Source organism: Pristiophorus japonicus, chromosome 1, assembly GCF_044704955.1.
Source record: "Pristiophorus japonicus isolate sPriJap1 chromosome 1, sPriJap1.hap1, whole genome shotgun sequence".
Lineage (NCBI taxonomy): Eukaryota > Metazoa > Chordata > Chondrichthyes > Pristiophoridae > Pristiophorus > Pristiophorus japonicus.
Window position 1 is genome coordinate 235,826,543 of NC_091977.1, and position 20,683 is coordinate 235,847,225.

General features: G+C 43.5%; 1 protein-coding gene across 5 annotated transcripts in view; it reads left to right on the forward strand.

Annotated features, from left to right (window-relative positions):
- The window catches only part of plppr1 (phospholipid phosphatase related 1), a 164,032-nt gene that overhangs the window by 107,670 nt on the left and 35,679 nt on the right, over positions 1-20,683 (forward strand). For 4 of the 5 annotated variants that reach the window (XM_070888365.1, XM_070888362.1, XM_070888364.1 and 1 more), the window contains exons 4-5: positions 2,329-2,461; positions 18,050-18,300. In XM_070888365.1, the coding sequence (XP_070744466.1) occupies positions 2,329-2,461; positions 18,050-18,300 (384 nt within the window). The remainder of the gene's footprint in view (positions 1-2,328; positions 2,462-18,049; positions 18,301-20,683) is intronic. The other variant, XM_070888366.1, reaches the window with a different exon arrangement.

Genomic DNA, 20,683 nt, shown 5'->3' on the forward strand with positions numbered 1-20,683 from the left:
CCATCAAGACATGGAACAGGACTACCAGATTGACACGAGTATGTGCACCCATTCAGCTTGACGGAGACTGCGCTGTGACAACTATACCCAATGATACTGTGAAACGCTTTGCAATGCACTATTCATATCCCGATGCGAGTGGTTGGAACCCCCAAGCTGTAGTCCTCCACAGTTGTGTTTATATTCTAGCACATGTATTCTAGTGTCAGCCGTGACTCAGTGGGTAGCACACTTGCCTCTTGAGTCAGAAGGTTGTGGGTTCAAGTCCCACTTCAGGAGCTAGAGCACAAAAGATCTATGCTGGACATTCCAGGGCAGTGCTGCACTGTTGGAGATGCCGTCTTTCAGATGAGATGTTACAACAAGGCCCCGTCTACCCTCTCAGGTGGACGTAAAAGATTATTTCGAAGAAGAGCAGGGGAGTTATCCCAGTTGTCCTGGGCAATATTTATCCCTCAATCAATATAACAAAAAAACAGATTATCTGGTCATTATCACATTGCTGTTTGTGGGAGCTTGCTGTGCGTAAGTTGGCTGCTGCGTTTCCCACATTACAACAGTGACTACACTCCCTGTTGTTGCTGTCTGCGCTGAAGGGTTGTGGTGAGGTAGATGATGGAATGCCATCTGTGGCCAAAGTCGAATTCATCACTTGTCAGGAATGAAAATAAATCTTCTGACCAGATCGTATTTATACTACATTGGCTGTGAAGACTGAATTGTTAAATACATTGCTAAGTGTCATCCGACACAAGTTAATACAGAACAATGGCCGTGATTTACATTTTACGTACGGGTGGGGCGGGGGGGGGGGGGGGGGGGGGGTGTTAGTTTCAAAAGTTTAACTTACTTTGAAAGATGAAGAGTCCATCAAGGGGCTGTAGATCAAGGCTTGGGTGAAAACATCCCCCACACATGGCAAAATGGCAGAGGGTCCAATAAGGAATTCAGGAGAAACCTCTTGACCCAGAGAATGGTGAGAATGTGGACTCGCTACCAATGTTATTAGTTGGAGAATCCATAGCTCACTGTCCCTAGAGCTCCATGTCAGTTTATCCCACCAGAACAGCATGAAGTTTTACTGAAAGTAATCTTCACTTTATTTTGAATTAATATCATTATTGTACACTTTAAGCTTGTGACTACGGTGCTAAATTCAGTCTGGCTGGCGAGGGTTCTTACAAAGACTAAGGGCTGGATTCTCGGTTTTTTGCTGCCTCTGTTTGCGCCCCGGAGGGGCAGTAATGGCGGCGGAAAGCATTTTCGGGCGGGCGGCCGACCAGCTTCCAGGACATTTGGTGCCAGGTTTATGGGGGCATGGAGCAGTACTGCCCGGGAGTGGCGAACCAGTGTGCAATGCCCCTGATTGCGATACTGGCCCGAAATTTGAAACTGGCCCGACCTGTAGCGCCCCGTGGAGCAACCTAGTGGGATCGCCTGTGAAAGCTGGCGGTCCGAGCTGTAATGGCCGATGTGAGTGAAGTAATGTCGACCTGAGGTAAGTGTGATTGTTTTTATTTTTTTATTTTTGCGATTCAGCTGGATGTGGCATCAATAAAGTATTGGGAATGATTTTGGTGTTTGCTTTTCAGATTTTCTTTTCCAAGGAAGCCTCTCTTAGGGTGCTCTGAGCCGGCTCTTTAGCAACAGATTTTCAGTTGCTTAGCCAGCCTAGTACCCTAATAGAGGTGTGGAATACCTCCCTTAGCGCTTCGCTCCACACTTAGGGCCCAGTTGGTAAATTTTGCGACTGGAGACATAAACCATTTCCAGGCGCAAAATTTACCGCTCCGCCTGGATTAATGCCGCAACAGAGACGCGACCAAATTTCAAACCCCATGTTTATTAAAGCTAACATTAACTAAGCAATACCTTTATTAACAGTAACAGTATTAGTACGATAACAGTTAGCAATGATAAAACCTGTGTACTCTGATCAGACCCCAACTTCCAGTGGTAGGGTGGGTGATCTGCACACCCCGAGAGCTCTAAAACCCTCTGACCACTAACCCCATAATTATACCCATATGTCGGGGTCTAAGTACATGTATTCTGTTGTTAACCATCTGTTATCTGCAAGTGTCTGGTTCTTGCATCTACAAGCTCAGCCCATCCCTAAAGCTCAGCAAGGACATTTTAACTTGCCACAAGCTGGCAGGGCCTGATGGGAAAATGGTCGCCTAGTAAAGGTCAACTGTCTTACATACACTATTTGGTCCTACCCACCTTGATATTGTTGATGGAGCAAATGCTAACTGTTTAGTCTGCGTTACTTTGCTTGCACCTTTAATATTCTGGGTTATCGTGTGTATGTTTTTTTTATTGCAGATTTTCATTGGTGAGATATCGATGTATTTTATAAAAACAACAAGAGAAAACCTCCTCCGTCAGGAGAAGACCATCGTAACGGGAGAGTGTTGTTATTTGAGTCCTCTTTTCCGAAGAATAATAAGGTTTATAGGTGAGTCGCTATATGAAGCTGCTTCGGTATGTGGGAGGAGTTTAGTTTCCATCCCATAAATTGACAGGGGCGGCATTTCACAGTTCCCACTTAGAGCAGAGAAGGTTAAAGGGAGATTTAATAGAGGTATTTCAAGTCTAGAACTAGGGGTCACAGTCTAAGATTAAGGGGTCGACTATTTAGGACTGAAATGAGGAGGAATTTCTTCACTCAGAGGGTTGTGAATCTTTGGAATTCTCTACCCTAGAGAGCTGTGGAGGCTGTAATTGAGTATATTCAAGTCAGAGATCTATAGATTTTTGGATACTAAGGGAATCAAGGGATATGGGGATAGTGCAGGCAAGTGGAGTTGAGGTAGAAGATCAGCCATGATCTCATTGATTGGCAGAGCAGGCTCAAAGGGGCCGAATGGCCTCTTCCTGCTTCTAATTCTTATGTTCTTATGTTGATTCAGCTACCTGTTATACATCTCTCTCAGTTTTTACATTTTCAATTGATCCCCAGCCTCAACAGCTTTGTGAGGGAGAGAGTTCCAGATTTCCACTGCCCTTTGTGTGAAGAAGTGCTTCCTGACATCACCCCTGAATGGCCTGGCTCTAATTTTAAGGTTGTGCCCCCTTATTTTGGACTCCCTCACCGGAGGAAATAGTTTATCTCCCTCTCTACTCTATCAACTTAATTATTCTTAAACACCTCAATTCGATCACTCCTTAATCTCCTACATTCAAGGGAATACAAGCCTAGTCCATGCAAACTGCCCTCATAATAAGGGCGACTGAATCAGTATCGCCCATTATCTCTGGTAGTTTTATCTATTGGTGGAAATTATAAATGTGCAGATTGGCCAGTGAAATATTATTAAGAGTTACAGCAATATAAGAACTGGGTATCACATCACTTCTAAAACGACTTCATAAATTTAGATTGAAAACTTGCTTAAACACTGGCTACGCAATGCACTTTCAGAAGCTTTCTTTGTGCATTGACTCTTTCTGCAAGAATCAGTTGAATGATAAGAAGCATTGGTCATGGTTTCACAGTTAGCAGTAATAGTATTTATTCAAGGACCAAATCTATTGAGCGTTTGAAGGGATGCTCCATGGACCTCAGTCTGTCAAAGCCCATTTGTTCCACATAGTCCGCGCACCTTTTAATAGCAATGTTCTGTGCATGCTGATACGCTTGAAGAAAATACTATCATGTTTAATTAAGGAGATTGTTTAGTACTTTAAAGAGAAGTCTTTCCATTCTCCACCATTTTCCAACTTTTATTAAAGTTTATTACTATAGCATGCTTTGCTGTAGAGCAGTAGGTAGTGAATAGGCTCCCATATATAACGCATTACATGGCAGATTTTCAGTTTGGCTGTTTCGTAAAGCAAAGAGGCACCTTTATGTGGCAGCACTGGTCTTGGTAGAACTATGCTTTCCCGACATCCAGGTGCTGTCGACATGTCTATCTGCCGTGATTCTCAATCGAAAAACAACAACAAATTGCATTTATAAAGCACCTTTAACATAGTAAAACATCCCAGGGCGCCTCACAAGGAACATTATCAAACAATATGTGGCACCGAGCCACATAAACAGATGTTAGGACCTCGGCAGCTGAAGGCATGGCTGCCGATGGTGGAGTGATGAAAATCGGGGATGCGCAAGAGCCAGAATTGGAGGCGTGCAGAGATCTCAAATCATTATAGGCAATGTTCCCATTAATTTTTTTGGGGGGCTGCACGGACCATTCAAAACCGTGCATGTGTGATTTTTCACATTGAAACGCCGGCGAGCCGGCTGCGTGGGAGGTCCAGAGCGCTGCGCAGGCATGCAGCTTAAAGGGAACATTGGTTGTAGGGCTGGTGGAAGTTACAGAGAAAGGGACGATCAACATTAGAGCCTGCAGCTTAACTTTTGCAATCACCGTTATTTTAACAGCAGGGCGTTAGAAATAGGACCTGGTTATGCCAGTTTACAAGGTGTAAAACAAGCACAAAGGGGCTCCATTTTGAGGACCAAAGTCCTGCACCCCAAATGGTGCCTGAAAGGCGCCTGTTTTAGGGCCCCTCTAGGAAATTGGATAGCGTTGAGTGGGACAGGTGATCGCTCTGCTTCGCTCAATATTTTAATCTGCAGCCACCAGCAAAAGGAGTGAATTATTGACGATTATAAACTTAGGTTATAAAACCAGTGGCCACTCACAAGACTCTTCTAAAAATAGATGGCCACTGTGTCGGGAAGTTAGGAAGCTTATATTTCCAATTGGTAAGGGATTGACAGATACAGAGCAGATACTAAGGGGCTGAAATTGGACTTCATCACCAGCACAAAACAGGCTCGCAGCGCATCAGTAGCCCATTTTAGGTTGCACCTGATTTTGTTGTACTACTTCACATAAAGGGGAATGCGAATCTGGAACACTATTCCCCCACCAAAAAAGCTGTTGAGGCAGGGGGTCAATTGAAAATGTAGAAACTGAGATTGATAGATTTTTGTTCGGCAAGGTGATTAAGGGTTACAGAACCAAGGTTGGTAGATGGAGCTAAGATACAGATCAGCCATGATCTAGTTGAATGGCAGGTCAGGCTCGATGGGCTGAATGGCTTACTCCTGCTCCTATGTTCCTATGTAGTGGCAAAAATCAATTTCACCGCCCCCCTCCCCACCCGCCACACCTCCCTTATTGAATCATAGAATAGTGTAGCACAGAAAGAGGCCATTTGGCCCCTCGAGTCCTCTGGTCACTTTTATATTCCATCTAGTGGAAGTCTGAAGAGCAGTCTTTAGCGAGTCTTGTTGCATTGCAAAGCAAACGCAAACTTTAAAAACATGATATTTTAAAAAGTTTCCGACCATAGAGATTAACCGGATGTCTTTTTAAAACACGCGAGATTGTCACTGAAGAAAACCTGCAGTGTTTCTGACTGACCAATCTCGGCAAATTGTGCAAGGCAGGAGCTGGAAGTGTTTGTGTATGTACCTGTTAAGTAGTGCCTTAAGAACATAAGAACATAAGAATTAGGAACAGGAGTAGGCCATCTAGCCCCTCGAGCCTGCTCCGCCATTCAACCAAGATCATGGCTGATCTGGCCGTGGACTCAGCTCCACTTACCCGCCCTCTCCCCATAACCCTTAATTCCCTTATTGGTTAAAAATCTATCTATCTGTGACTCGAATACATTCAATGAGCTAGCCTCAACTGTTTCCTTGGGCAGAGAATTCCACAGATTCACAACCCTCTGGGAGAAGAAATTCCTTCTCAACTCGGTTTTAAATTGGCTCCCCCGTATTTTGAGGCTGTGCCCCCTAGTTCTCGTCTCCCCGACCAGTGGAAACAACCTCTCTGCCTCTATCTTATCTATCCCTTTCATGATTTTAAATGTTTCTATAAGATCACCCCTCATCCTTCTGAACTCCAACGAGTAAAGACCCAGTCTACTCAATCTATCATCATAAGGTAAACCCCTCATCTCCGGAATCAGCCGAGTGAATCGTCTCTGTACCCCTTCCAAAACTAGTATATCCTTCCTTAAGTAAGGTGACCAAAACTGCACACAGTACTCCAGGTGCGGCCTCACCAATACCCTGTACAGTTGCAGCAGGACCTCCCTGCTTTTGTACTCCATCCCTCTCGCAATGAAAGCCAACATTCCATTCGCCTTCCCGATTACCTGCTGCTCCTGCAAACTAACTTTTTGGGATTCATGCACAAGGACCCCCAGGTCCCTCTGCACCTCAGCATGTTGTAATTTCTCTCCATTCAAATAATACTCCCTTTTACTGTTTTTTTCCCCAAGGTGGATGACCTCACACTTTCCGACATTGTATTCCATCTGCCAAACCTTAGCCCATTCGCTTAACCTATTCAAATCTCTTTGCAGCCTCTCTGTGTCCTCTACACAACCCGCTTTCCCACTAATCTTAGTGTCATCTGCAAATGTTGTTACACTACACTCTGTCCCCTCTTCCAGGTCATCTATGTATATTGTAAACAGTTGTGGTCCCAGCACCGATCCCTGTGGCACACCACTAACCACCGATTTCCAACCCGAAAAGGACCCATTTATCCCGACTCTCTGCTTTCTGTTCGCCAGCCAATTCTGTATCCATGCTAATACATTTCCTCTGACTCCGCGTACCTCTATCTTCTGCAGTAACCTTTTGTGTGGCACCTTATCGAATGCCTTTTGGAAATCTAAATACACCACATCCATCGGTATACTTCTATCCACCATGCTTGTTATATCCTCAAAAAATTCCAGTAAATTAGTTAAACATGATTTCCCCTTATGAATCCATGTTGCGTCTGCTTGATTGCACTATTCCTATCTAGATGTCCCGCTATTTCTTCCTCAATGATAGCTTCAAGCATTTTCCCCACTACAGATCTTCTGCCTGGGAGGAATTGATGGGTTAAAATGGGAACTCGAAGTAATGAGACAGAGTGCCACTAAATGAGTACTTAGCACCATATGCACATTTTTATCCATTGAAGTGTCACTAACAATAGCACCATAAAATATTAGCATTTTTTGTGTAAACTTTTGGCACATTATGAACGGTCGTAAATGTTTAATCATAGATAATGGAAAAGAGTGCATTTAAGGGGAAGCATGATGCATACATGTGCAAGAAGGGACTAAAGGGATATTGTGTCAGTGCGGAAAGAGGTAATTAGAGTGGGGGGAGGCTCGTGTGGAGTATAAACACCAGCATGGACCTGTTGGGCTGAGGGGTGAGTTTCTATGCTGTATGTTCTATGTAATTCTAGAAAGGGTGGTGTAGTGGTTGTGTTACTGTACTAGTAATCCAGAGGCCTGGATTAATAATCTATAGAATGGGAGTTCAAATCTCACCATGGCGTCAGCATGTGAGTACTTTGATCAAATGGCCTAGTACTAAGAAGGTTGATGGTGCCAGAATATGGTACATAGAATATACACCTCAGAAACAAGCCATTTAGCCCAACTAGTCCATATTGGCGTTTATGTTTACTCTCAGTATAACCTTCTATTCCTTTCTCCCTAGCACCTTCAGGAACTGTAGAAAGACATAAAAGAAAATGTGGAATGGATTTGTCTTGGAGATGATGGGCAGGATTTTTACCTGGAGGCAGGGAGGGAGTGAGGTGTGGGGGCCGGATTGTGGTCAGAAAAATAAAGAAGACCTGGTTTCCCTCAGGCCCTGCCGAATTTAATGGCAGGACCTGATTAACGTTTGTTCTCTCTGTTTCCCACCGCAGCCAGACAGATTGAGAAGCGGCCGGGTGGGTAGGCCTTCAGCACCAGGCCGCAGCTGGGGAACCGAGAGATCGGAAGTCAGGGGGTTGGAGATTGGAGGCCTGAGGATGTGGAGGCCGGGGGTTGGGAGGATCAGAGGCCAGAGGGGGGTGGGGTGGGAGACCAGAGACCTGGGGGATCAGAGATCGAGGGATGGGGGGAAGATGTGGTCAGGGAGATCTGAGGCCTTGACGGGAGGTTGGGCGTGGGTGTCCCAAGAGCGGGTGGTTGGTGAAGCAGGTACGCTGGCTCTAGCAGGTGTGGAAATTGCTAACCCGCCCATTTTTGCAGGTTAAAACTCCCCTACCCCTGTTATCTGGGAGAAATATATATTTAAATAGTTTTTAGCACTTCAGAGGTTAACGTAAAATGTGCTAAAAAAATATTCAACCCCATCTTTCAAGTTAATTATCCTGTTCACTTTATTAAAATAGGAATATTTGTAATGACGGTTAAGCACGAGTCAATTCAGCTGAAACCATCTCGCCGTCAATTGTTTGCAAATTAAAAACTGATTTGAGTTTAATTTGCATTTAATTTAGCTTGGTCCTCACTGACAATCTATCGAACCACACTATATCATTTTTTCTGTCGGTGAAGCGTAAATGGAGGTCACGAGATATACGGGCAGCTGGTCTATGGAGGGTCAGAGTTCAAGAAGAGGGCCCAGGGCATTATTATGATTTTTACTAAGCCTGCTGTATTGAAAACTAAATACTGGAGGTTAAATATTTGCAATGAAACCAACTGCTTTCATCACCATAATGATTAAACCCATTATTTGCTCTATACTCTTAGTTAGAAGAAGCTAAACAAATTTGCTGTATGCTTGCTTGGGTCACATCCACTAATGTTCCCAGAACGCATTAGGTTTGAAAGGGAGGTAATTGTGCACACAAAATATTAAAATCTGTTAATCTTAGACATACACCACAGAAGGAGGCCATTCGGCCCATCGTGCCTGTGCCGACTCTTTGAAAGAGCGATCCAATTAGTCCCACTCCCCTGCTCTTTGCTCACAGCCTTGCAAAGTTCTCCTTTTGGTGCAATGTAGTTTGCTTTTAGCCCCGATTTTAACTGAAGGACAAGCATGGGCCCCAATGCGCTGAGGTAAACCATTTAACCTCCCAGGCCTTAGTTAAATATACCAGGCCGACTTCTCTCCTCATCACCACACCCCCCCACCCCCACCCCTCCTCCCGCACCCCATTGTCACCCATCAGGACTGTTGAGTGGGAATCAGATGAGTGTGACAGGAATGCACGACTGGGAACCCGCAGGAAGAGTCCTGCTCCCTCCCCCAGTTGTCGAAAAATGTAGTGGAAAGAGATCGCAGGCGAGGGGGTGGGAACAGGGTATGCTGAGACGCTGAGGTTTCCATTTCAAAGAAATTGCTTCATTTTTCCAGCCCCTTTCTTGTCCTACTGCTCCTTCGTACCTGGTGATCCGGGCAAGAGCTACAATAATACCGGGTTCTGAACGATATCATCAGACCCCGACTTGTCAATGAGGCCCTCATCACCTGTCTGGTGCGAGGGCCTTTCTGGCTGGCCAGAACATGTCTGTTACAATGGCGCATAGCGCGAGGCCAGTGGGGATTGGGTGAATAGCGAGCTGTAAGGATTTTAACCCACTCTCGCCACCTCCCCCACTTTGCACGCCTTGTTCTCATCAGAAAATCGAAAATTTAGTCACATATTGCTATTCTATGGTCCCAACCGTATGAAAAACAGATTTCGTTTTCAGCACTTCCATCATCCTGACAGTAACTAGTTTTTAATATTAATTCTCAGATGTGGGCATCACTGGCAAGGCCAACATTAATTGCCCATCCCTAGTTGCGCTTGAGAAGAAGGGGATGGTGAGCTGCCTTTTTGAACCGCTGCAGTCCATGTGGTGAAAGTACTTCCACAGTGCTGTTGCGTAAGGAGTTCCTTGCTGTCCCTTCTATGAAAAAGAAACTGAAACCCCAAAGGGCCAGTAACCAGGATTCTCACTCTGAACTGCATTCTGAGTAAGAGGCCCATGTATGTTTGAGATTTTAACTGGGAGTCACTGCCAGCTCACACACGATGGGAACTTGCAACCATAATGCAAGTTAAACTTAAAGGGACACTACAGTATAAATCCGTCTGGGGCGGTAATGCAAAATGGCTGATAGCGACTCGGCAGCCCTGCTTTTGCACACCACCTGATTTTCTTTTCCATTCAATTTCCAAGACAAATTTATATTCCACTGTCTTCATGAAAGTGCTTGGTAAATCTCTTCATTTCTATTTCAAACTGGTGATGTAAGGTACCAACTTTACATCACTTACGTGTAGCATTACTGTTATAAACACAAAGTGTGATTTTTTTTGTGGATCTTGCTCTGTTCTGAAACAAGAAAAGGTTTGACAAGCATCTTTTACTGAAGAAAGTCCCCCTTTTAAATGTAGGAGCAGAAAGAGTTAATGCAGCTATTCCCGACCCGCTAGAATATAATGGTCTGTAACACACTGCGTGCAGGGAAACAACTGTAAGTCCGATAAGCACACTGGAATCAAAGTGTGTCTTGTTCTCATTCAGTGAACCAGGCTATTCAAGGAGAAGGGAATAGTTTGACTGCCCCAAAAGGCATTAAAAATAAATGTTGTGTTGTAACCTTCTTTGAAGATGAATGGCATTTAATCTCATGGGTTTCTTGGAGGATGCACTGTAGGAAGTAGTGTAGGCAAGTGAATCTTCACACAGCAACATGGCTAACTACACACACTGTTAGAGGATCCGTGAATCCTGGAGACAGTATAACAAGATGTGACAATAAAGTATTAATGTATCACTGAATTGAGAGAACTAATTCCTTAATCTCCATCTCACCCCCAAATACAAATTTTGTAAAACAAGCTGTGCTCGTATTAACATTGATAGTATAACATGCCATCTAAAAGACCAATCAAAGCAATGTAATTTAACGGGAGATATTAAACGCTGCAAAATTCTAGGGAATCATTATCACATCATTATTCTGGATTAGTTTTAGTTAGGGCAATACATTGTTCAGACTGGTTTCTGTATTGTTTAAACAACTTGTATGATACAAATAACGTGAATTTAAAAAAAGATCAGTGTGTCTATTAACACCACTGTGTCGGCCAATGAGTTGGAGGCAAGGTGGGACTTGTGGCAGGACTCACAGCAAGCAGTCTACTTTACAGCAAACAGAGTCTATTTCAAAAGAGTTTCTACGAATACAACAAATTGAACTCATGAACCAAACTACAGCAACTTCTCCCGGTAAAAGCAGGATTATTTCTCCAGCAAAATGCAGTGAGTGGAGGATAGTTACATAATGCAAATTATGTGCGTCAAATCAATCCCAGTCACTTACAGTAGTGCGGTCTCCACCAGGCGTGATTGATGGTGGAAATTACCCAATCATCTCCATTCGGGCCAGGAATAATGGGGTTTCTATATACAGCATAAATAATTGCATCATAACTTTTTCCCCCACCCCACCACTTCTGAGGACAGGATCAGACTTGGCTGTGATGCTGTTGTAGTCAAATTTATTGTCAAAGGCCCATCCATGAATAATGACCAGTTGGATAAAGTACTAAAGGATAATCAGTGCCTGTGGAACTGTACGCAGCACTTTCAGGAGGGGGAGGAAATGTATTAATGAGAAAGAAAATCATATCACTTGGTCCCTTAATAGCTCAGTGGATAAATATCTACATATGCTTGAGTTTGATACAAAAGAACATAAGAACATAATAATTAGGAACAAGATTAGACCATCTAGCCCCTCGAGCCTGCTCCGCCATTCAACCAAGATCATGGCTGATCTGGCCGTAGACTCAGCTCCACTTACCCGCCCGCTCCGTATAACCCTTAATTCCCTTATTGGTTAAAAATCTATCTGTGATTTGAATACATTCAATGAGCTAGCCTCAACTGCTATCCCTGGGCAGAGAATTCCACAGATTCACAACCCTCTGGGAGAAGAAATTCCTTCTCAACTCGGTTTTAAATTGGCTCTTCTGTATTTTGAGCTTGTGTCCTCTAGTTCTAGTCTCCCCGACCAGTGGAAACAACCTCTCTGCCTCTATCTTGTCTATCCCTTTCATTATTTTAAATGTTTCTATAAGATCACCCCTCATCCTTCTGAACTCCAACGAGTAAAGACCCAGTCTACTCAATCTATCATCATAAGATAACCCCCTCATCTCCGGAATCAGCCTAGTAAATCGTTTCTGTACCCCCTCCAAAGCTAGTATATCCTTCCTTAAGTAAGGTGAACAAAACTGCACGCAGTACTCCAGGTGCGGCCTCACCAATACCCTGTACAGTTGCAGCAGGACCTCCCTGCTTTTGTACTCCATCCCTCTCGCAATGAAGGCCAACATTCCATTCGCCTTCCTGATTACCTGCTGCACCTGCAAACTAACTTTTTGGGATTCTTGCACAAGGACCCCCAGGTCCCTCTGCACCGCAGCATGTTGTAATTTCTCCCCATTCAAATAATATTCCCTTTTACTGTTTTTTTTTCCAAGGTGGATGACCTCACATTTTCCAACATTGTATTCCATCTGCCAAACCTTAGCCCATTCGCTTAACCTATCTGAATCTCTTTGCAGCCTCTCTGTGTCCTCTACGCAACCCGCTTTCCCACTAATTTTTGTGTCATCTGCAAATTTTGTTATACTACACTCTGTCCCCTCTTCCAGGTCATCTATGTATATTGTAAACAGTTGTGGTCCCAGCACCGATCCCTGTGGCACACCACTAACCACCGATTTCCAACCCGAAAAGGACCCATTTATCCCGACTCTCTGCTTTCTGTTAGCCATCTAATTCTCTATCCATGCTAATACCTTTCCTCTGACTCCGCATACCATTATCTTCTGCAGTAACCTTTTGTGTGGCACCTTATCGAATGCCTTTTGGAAATCTAAATACACCACATCCATCGGTATACCTCTATCCACTATGCTCGTTATCTCCTCAAAGAATTCCAGTAAATTAGTTGAACATGATTTCCCCTTCACGAATTCATGTTGCGTCTGCTTGATTGCACTATTCCTATCAAGATGTCCCGCTATTTTTTCCTTAATGATAGCTTCATTTTCCCCACTACAGATGTTAAACTAACCGGCCTATAGTTACCTGCCTTTTGTCTGCCCCCTTTTTTAAACAGAGGCGTTACATTAGCTGCTTTCCAATCCGATGGTACCTCCCCAGAGTCCAGAGAATTTTGGTAGATTATAACGAATGTATCTGCTATAACTTCCGCCATCTCTTTTAATACCCTGGGATGCATTTCATCCGGACCAGGGGACTTGTCTACCTTGAGATCAATTAGCCTGTCCAGCACTACCCCCCTAGTGATAGTGATTGTCTCAAGGTCCTCCCTTCCCACATTCCCGTGACCAGCAATTTTTGGCATGGTTTTTGTTTCTTCCACTGTGAAGACCGAAGCAAAATAATTGTTTAAGGTCTCAGCCATTTCCACATTTCCCATTATTAAATCCCCCTTCTCATCTTCTAAGGGACCAACATTTACTTTAGTCACTCTTTACCGTTTTATATATCGGTAAAAGCTTTTACTATCTGTTTTTATGTTTTGCACAAGTTTACTTTCGTAATCTACCTTTCCTTTCTTTATTGCTTTCTTAGTCATTCTTTGCTGTCGTTTAAAATTTTCCAATCTTCTAGTTTCCCACTAACCTTGGCCACCTTATACGCATTGGTTTTTAATTTGATACTCTCCTTTATTTCCTTGGTTTTCCATGGCTGGTTATCCCTTCTCTTACCCCCCTTCTTTTTCACTGGAATATATTTTTCTTGAGATACTTGAGTTTGATACTCATGAGATTTCCCAGAGCCATCACACTCCTATGCAACTGGTTGCAAGTACAACACTGATCATTCATTTGTGCCTACAACTTGCAGAACAATTTTTTATCATCAACTGCAAAACTGGTCATTGGTGAATCATGCCAGGACATGTCACTTTTCAGCCTGCTCCCTTGTATCAATGGAAAATTAATTCAGTTAAATAACCCCTTGCAACCCATTAATAGATGTGGTTGAGATCATTTGAAGTGTTTTTTTTAATCAAACATCAAAGTCAAGGTAAAGCAACATTTTCTGAGGCAACTTTGAAAGCACAAACAGTGTACACTATATACTAGTTGGCCTCCTACCGTTAGCAAGTAGGGTAAGAGAGCTGAACCCAGATACAACTGAGGAGACAACAAGTGAGTGGACAATCACTCACAAATCAGACTACTTTTATATTTTAGAACACATTCTAAATAATTAGACCAGCTGAATTTCTCTTGTTTATATTTCTATCCACATTTAGATTCTCCTTAGACCAGAGACGATTAAGGGGAGATTTAGTAGAGGTGTTCAATATTATGAAGGATTTTGATAGAATAAATAAGGAGAAACTGTTTCCAATGGCAGGAGGGTCAGTAACAAGAGGACACAGATTTAAAGTTATTGGCAAAAGAACCAGAGGGGGAGGTGGTTGTTTCTGAGCTCTGCGATAAATAAAGTCACAAGTTCTAGAAGGGCTGCATACTGCAATGTCTGTGGGAATAATTCTTACAAATAGGAACAGGAGGAGGCCATTTAGCCCCTCGAGCCTGTTCTGCAATTTTATGAGATCATGGCTGAACTGCGACTTAACTCCATATCCCTTAATACCTTTGATTAACAAAATCTATTAATCAAAGATTTAAAATTAACAGTTGATCTAGTATCAATTGCCCTTTCTTTCTGTCAATTTCTTTTCAAATTCTTTCAGTGGAGATATACACCACTACCCACGTCCAAATGCCAGCAACCCCGCGCCCTTTGCAACAGCATAACCTCTGATCTCGTGTGAACAAGGCGGGGACAGGTGCTAGATCTCACAAAAGTGACACCACTTACAAGTGGCATGATAATGCTTTTCGCTTTGAAGTTTGGTGAGGACAGGGGGATAGGTGAGTGGGATGTTGTGTGAGGTAGTGAGAAGTTCTGGATTACGATCGGATGTAGTTCTGGATTAGGATCGGATGTAGTTCTGGATAAGATGGAATCTATGTAAAGTGGGGCTCAGGAGGCTGAATAAGGAAAGGGTTGAAGAAGCCAACCCTGAAGATGACAAAAGCATGGATGAGGGATTCATCAGCAGCAGATTGAGATAAGAGTTGAAGGTGGGTAGTATTATGGAGCTGGAAATGGATGTTCTTGGTAATAGTATAGATGTATATTTTGATGCTCACCTTGAGGGCACCAATATTGTGCATTGTTGAGTTTGGCCTGAATGAGCAAACAAAGAGAGGATTAGAATCGGGGGCTTGAGTAAGAAGCAAGAGCAAAACTAGATGTTTTCACATCAGGCTATTTAGAATGAATGCTCTTGAACGGCCTTTCTACATTGTACCACAATATCAAATTCACAATATTGACACTTTGAAATGATCACTGATACACAAATGTTCTCCAACCTTCCAATTTCCCACTGTATCAGACTCGTCACATACTATTAATGGAGTCTGGTCTTTCCCCTCACCTCATTGTTATATACTAAACAAAGAAACAGTCCTTCAATAGATTTACCTACCGAATGGAAAGACTCCCCCTATCCTGAATTCATTTTAATTCAGAATAACACAAATCAGCCAAGCTTAATTACCCACCCTTAATTGCTCAAATCGTTTTATATTTTGCATGTAAAAGGAATGCATTCCAGATGGTGGCAGCAGCACCTTCCATATATCTGTATATGGGTAGTTCCGTTACACACACAGTATCCGGGTTAATCTTTCACATAAGAAAATTAAATAACACTTAGTAATTACCAGGAATGTACGGTGTTCCAGATTTAAGTGACAAAGTACTTAGGATTGTAACAAGAATCAAGTGATCAGAGATTCATCAGAATACCTCATTCATGTTGGTGAAATCCAGGCATGGTTTACCTCTTTATATTATAACACTTCTGCATCTACAATGCTTGTGAGATACGAATACATCCCATTCATAGAACTGCTGTCACCGATGGGATCATTAGCTTCCATCTGTGCTTATTTCTCCAGTGACCTTTCTGTTGGCACCAGTCCTTCAATTCCTGTGCCTGTCCCGAAGGCCTTAGGCTTTACTGCTCTGGTCCCCTACCAGCTGCCCTTTTCTCGCCTGAAAAATTGGCGGCCGGCAGTTGAAAATTGTGGACGCCGGGGTGGGGGGGGGGGGCCGCGCTCAGTTGCTCCACCATTTTATGTTTGTTTAGGGTGTTCCCCCACGCCATGTCCTCAATCCGTGTCAATGATTACTCTTTTTTTTCAACTGCGGAATCAGAAATGAGTGCAGCAAAACTGATGCTTAACAGTGCTTCCTTTGGGCTGTGCTGTGAAGTGGGAGTGATCAAGATGCAGTCTAAAGGCTAAATCTGGCCAACAAGTTCCTTTTATTGAGCCTGCACACCTCCCCCGCCCCCCGCCTCCCGCCAGTTCCTTTCACTTTGGGTGCAAAGCTGATTATATTTCTGTTGAGCTTTAGTTCTGTAAACTTCCCAGGCCTGGAAGACAGGGAACAGTCTGCTTCATAATTGGTGAATTAGAAAGAAAGAAACATTTTCACTTATACTTGCATTTCATGACCTCAGGATGTCCCAAAGCGATTTACAGCCAATGAAGTACTTTTTGAAGTGTAGTCACTGTTGTTATGTAGGAAATGCGGCAGCCAGATTGTACACAGCAAGGTCCCACAAACAGCAATGTGATAATGACCAGATAATCTGTTCTTTTTTAGTGATGTTGATTGAGGGATAAATATTGACCAGGACTACAGAGAGAACTCCCCTGCTCTTCTTTGAAATAGTGCCATGGGACTACACCTAAGAGAGCAGATGGGGCCTCAGTTTAAATGTCTCATCTGAAAGACGGCACCTCCAACAGTGCAACGTACCCTCAGTATTGCACTGGAGTGTCAGCCTGGATTTTGTGCTCAAGTCTCTGGAGTTGAGTCTTGAACCCACAACCTTTTGACTCAGAGGCGAGAGTGCTACCCACTGAGGCTCGGCTGACAATTCGTTCAAATCACACCGTGGCAGTTGTAAGAATTTGAATTCAGTTTTTAAAAATCTGTAAATTAAAGGCTGGTATCAGTCTTGGTGACCATGAATCTCTCGGATTGTTATAGAAACCCAACTGGTTCACTCATGTCCTTCAGTGAAGGAAATCTGTCGTCCTTACCCAGTCTGGCCTTTATGTGACTCCAGACCACAGCAATATGGTTGATTCTTAACTGCCCTCTGAAGTGGCCTAGCAAACCACCCAGTTGTATTAAATTCTTCCAAAGAATAGCAGTTCAAGAAGAAGGCCCACTACCATCTTCTCAGGGGCAATGAAGCATGGACAATAAATACCCACATCCTGAGAATGAATAAAAAAACAATCAAAAAGCAGCTTTTTTCTGCAGGAATCGGGAAGTTTAAAAAGCTTAGGCTGAGACGTCCAGGTTTTTGAGCTTTGAGTGAGGGGAGAGATGGGGAATGGGGGAAAAGGAGCAGGGAGAGGACATGACTTTTTTGGGAATGGAAACTTGGGAATTTTTGTGATGGGGTACTTAGATATTTTGTATATGGGGTGTTTTTCTTTGTGCAAAGATTGTTCTTACATTCTCTGTGTATGGGAGTCGTATTTTATGTTGATGGGGCGGGTGAAGGCTTAGGATTCTTGTGCAGATATTGTGTGATTTGGGGGCAACTTTAACCCTACTCGCTCAGCAAAAACATGGTGGCTGGGCAGTTAAAATCACCCCAGCTCTTACATGCCCAAAAGCCACCATGATCGCAACACCTGCAATTTTAACCTGCTCTCCTGAGCAGGCAGCAAGGATACATGCCCGGAGCCAACAGGGTCCTTCTTTGCATAGGCATGTTGCAGCCCAAAGACATCATTGAGACCCGACTGTAACTTTAACTCAGACCTGGGGTTAAAATCGGGCCAATTGTGTCTGGAGGAGCTATGATTTTTTTGTGCATGGGAAACTTGTAGCATTGTGAATCGGGGCTTGGTTTCTGCTTAATATCATGTGGTCCACTCATTGATTGTGACAGTGGCCCCCAGTTCCTACACATTGGACATCCCTGCTATAAAGCATTGGTCTGAAAAATGGAAATGCCCTGCAAATTAATTAGAAAGGCAGGTTAAGCTAAATAGCTGAGGTCGATGTCACACGTTTAAGTGGCTAAGTGAAGCAGTGTTGTAGCTTAATCTCACATCACAAAAAGGAGTAACATCTATTCATGAGTTTTGTGTTTCTTTTTCCCCACTAGGTGTGTTTGCATTTGGACTGTTTGCTACGGATATATTTGTAAACGCGGGCCAAGTGGTCACAGGGAGCCTAACCCCATACTTTATAACCGTTTGCAAACCTAATTACACAGGAACTGATTGCCGTTCCCATTCTCGCTTTATAACTAACGAACGCATCTGCACTGGGAACCCTGAGGTCATTGCAAACGCACGGAGGTCCTTTCCATCGAAGGATGCATCTTTGAGCATCTACTGTGCCTTGTACGCTACGGTAAGAGTGTGTTTCATCTCAGGCGCTCTTCACATGGCTAATGTATTTCCATTACATGTCTGGAACGGTACTTACATTTGTCGGGTACGGTAGCATAGTGGTTATGTTACTGGACTAGTAATCCAGAAGCCTGGACTAATGATCCGGAAGCTAAATTCTCCTGACTGGCATCCCATCTTCTACCCTCTATAAACTTCAGCTCATCCAAATCTCTACCGCTCTAACTCTTATCCTAATTCACACCAAGTCCCATTCACCCATCAGCCCTGTATTTATTGACCTACATTGCTTCCCGGTCTGACCATGTCTCAAATTTAAAATTCTCACCGTTGGGCTCAACTCCAAGGCCTCGTCCCTCCCTATCTCTGTAACCTCCTCCAGCCCTACCACCGTCTGAGGTCTCTGCACTCCTCCAATTCTGGTCTCTTGTGCATCCCTGATTTCCATCACCCTACTAATGCCGTCCATGCCTTTAGCTGCCGAGACCCCAAGCTCTCTCCTTAAACCTCTCCGCCTCTCTACCTTTCTCTGCTCCTTTAAGATGCTCCTTAAAACCTAACATTTTGACCAAGCATTTGGTCACCTGTACTAAATTTTCCTTTTGTGGCTCGGTATCAAATTTTGTTTGATAATGCTCCTGCAAAGTGCTTTGGGATGTTTGACTACGTTAAAGCTGCTATATAAATTCAAGATGATGATGTAAAGATTAGATGAGGAACATACCATCACAACCAAACCACCAAAGCTTGGATGAGCCAACAAAATTCAGTGCCAGAACTTGAGGTCCACTCATTCTAATTTTTTCATTTGCTCATGGGATATGGGCATTGTTGACAATGCCAGCATTTATTGCCAATCCCTACTTGCCCTTGAGAAGGTGGTGGTGTGCCATGTTCTTGAACCGCTGCAGTCTGTGTGCTCCTGTTTGGTGCAACTCCGAGGGCAATTAAGAGTCAAGTACATTTCTGTGGGTCTGGAGTCACATATAGGACAGCAGATTTCCTTCCCTAAAGGACATTAGTGAACCAGATGGTGTTTTACAACAATCAGATAGTTTCATGGTCACCACTACTGATATTAGCTTTTTTTTTTTAATTCCAGATTTATTTAATTAACAGAATTTAAATTCCCCAGCTGCCTTGGTGGAATTTGAACTCTTGTCACTGAGATTATTAGTCCAGGCCATTGGATTACTAGTCCAGTAACATAGCCGCTGTGCTACCATTCCCCTGTGCGACTTATAATGTACAGTTACATACTTGCTCATGTCAATGCTAATGCATCATCAGCTGTAATCTCAGGGGATCACAATGAGAAGCTGGTTTTTCATTAAGTTTTGTTTCATTGAGAAATCCAGGTGAAACTCCATAGTGCAGAACATTGTTGCAAGGAGGAAAAGAGAAGTTGGGTAAATCCAGAAAGTAGTGGGTTAGTGGCTTTGTGTTTGTTTTTAAATTGTTAAAGAGTACAGATGAAAAGGAATCCCACCGCTTTGATGTTGCAGAAATAATTGACAGAATTTTAACCTAAAATCAGTCAATGGAGCGCAAAATCAGGCAGGGTTTAAATCAGGTGTCCTACCTGAACACGTCCCATTTTTGCTGGGTAGATTAGGTTCAAATTGGGTCGACTGAGTTGGAGTGGGAGATGGTGCGACATGGTCAGGATTGGCCCTCTGTGTATTTGTAGTTGTGTAGAATTTGAATGCAGTTTCTGCATGTACATGATCCTTTCCCATATTGTGACATTAACGCCAGAGAAGAATTTACACCAGCTGCCTAAACATCTAATGTTCCTCGCTAATGTTTATAGAGTTGTTTCAAATTGTAAATTAATAACTCTGATCCCGTTCTATGGCCCTGTTCTCAACTGACCACAAATATGTTGAACAATCTCTTTTGAAAATGTAGTAATGGAAAAGTGCCATAGTTGCTACCAAGATGGCCATTTCAGTGGCTCAAGGACTACGAGGGGGTGGTGGGGAGATTGCCCCCTTCTTTAAGGCCCGTTGCCTAAGAGACGGCAATCGGGCAGTAAGGCCTTTCCGACCGGGGGCAGGCAGCAGGACCGATCCACCCACATTTGCCCCCGGCCGCCTATGTTAAGTGAAACAGTCAGTTAAATCCTCTTGTTTGATGTGCTACATCTCTGCCTCTCCCAATATTGTCCCTAATGGGGCCCAGTGTCCAAGACTGAACTAGAATACTTTGGATATGACAGACATTGTAATCTGTCTACAACACATACAGGGGCCGAAATTCATGCTCGCCAGAAAGCTGGCGCACATTCCGTTTTTAAAATGTTTTTACCGTTGGGTCCGATGAGGCGGGTTCTCGATTGATTTTCATCTGTTTGTCGTTTGTTTCGGAGCGGACCAGAAGCC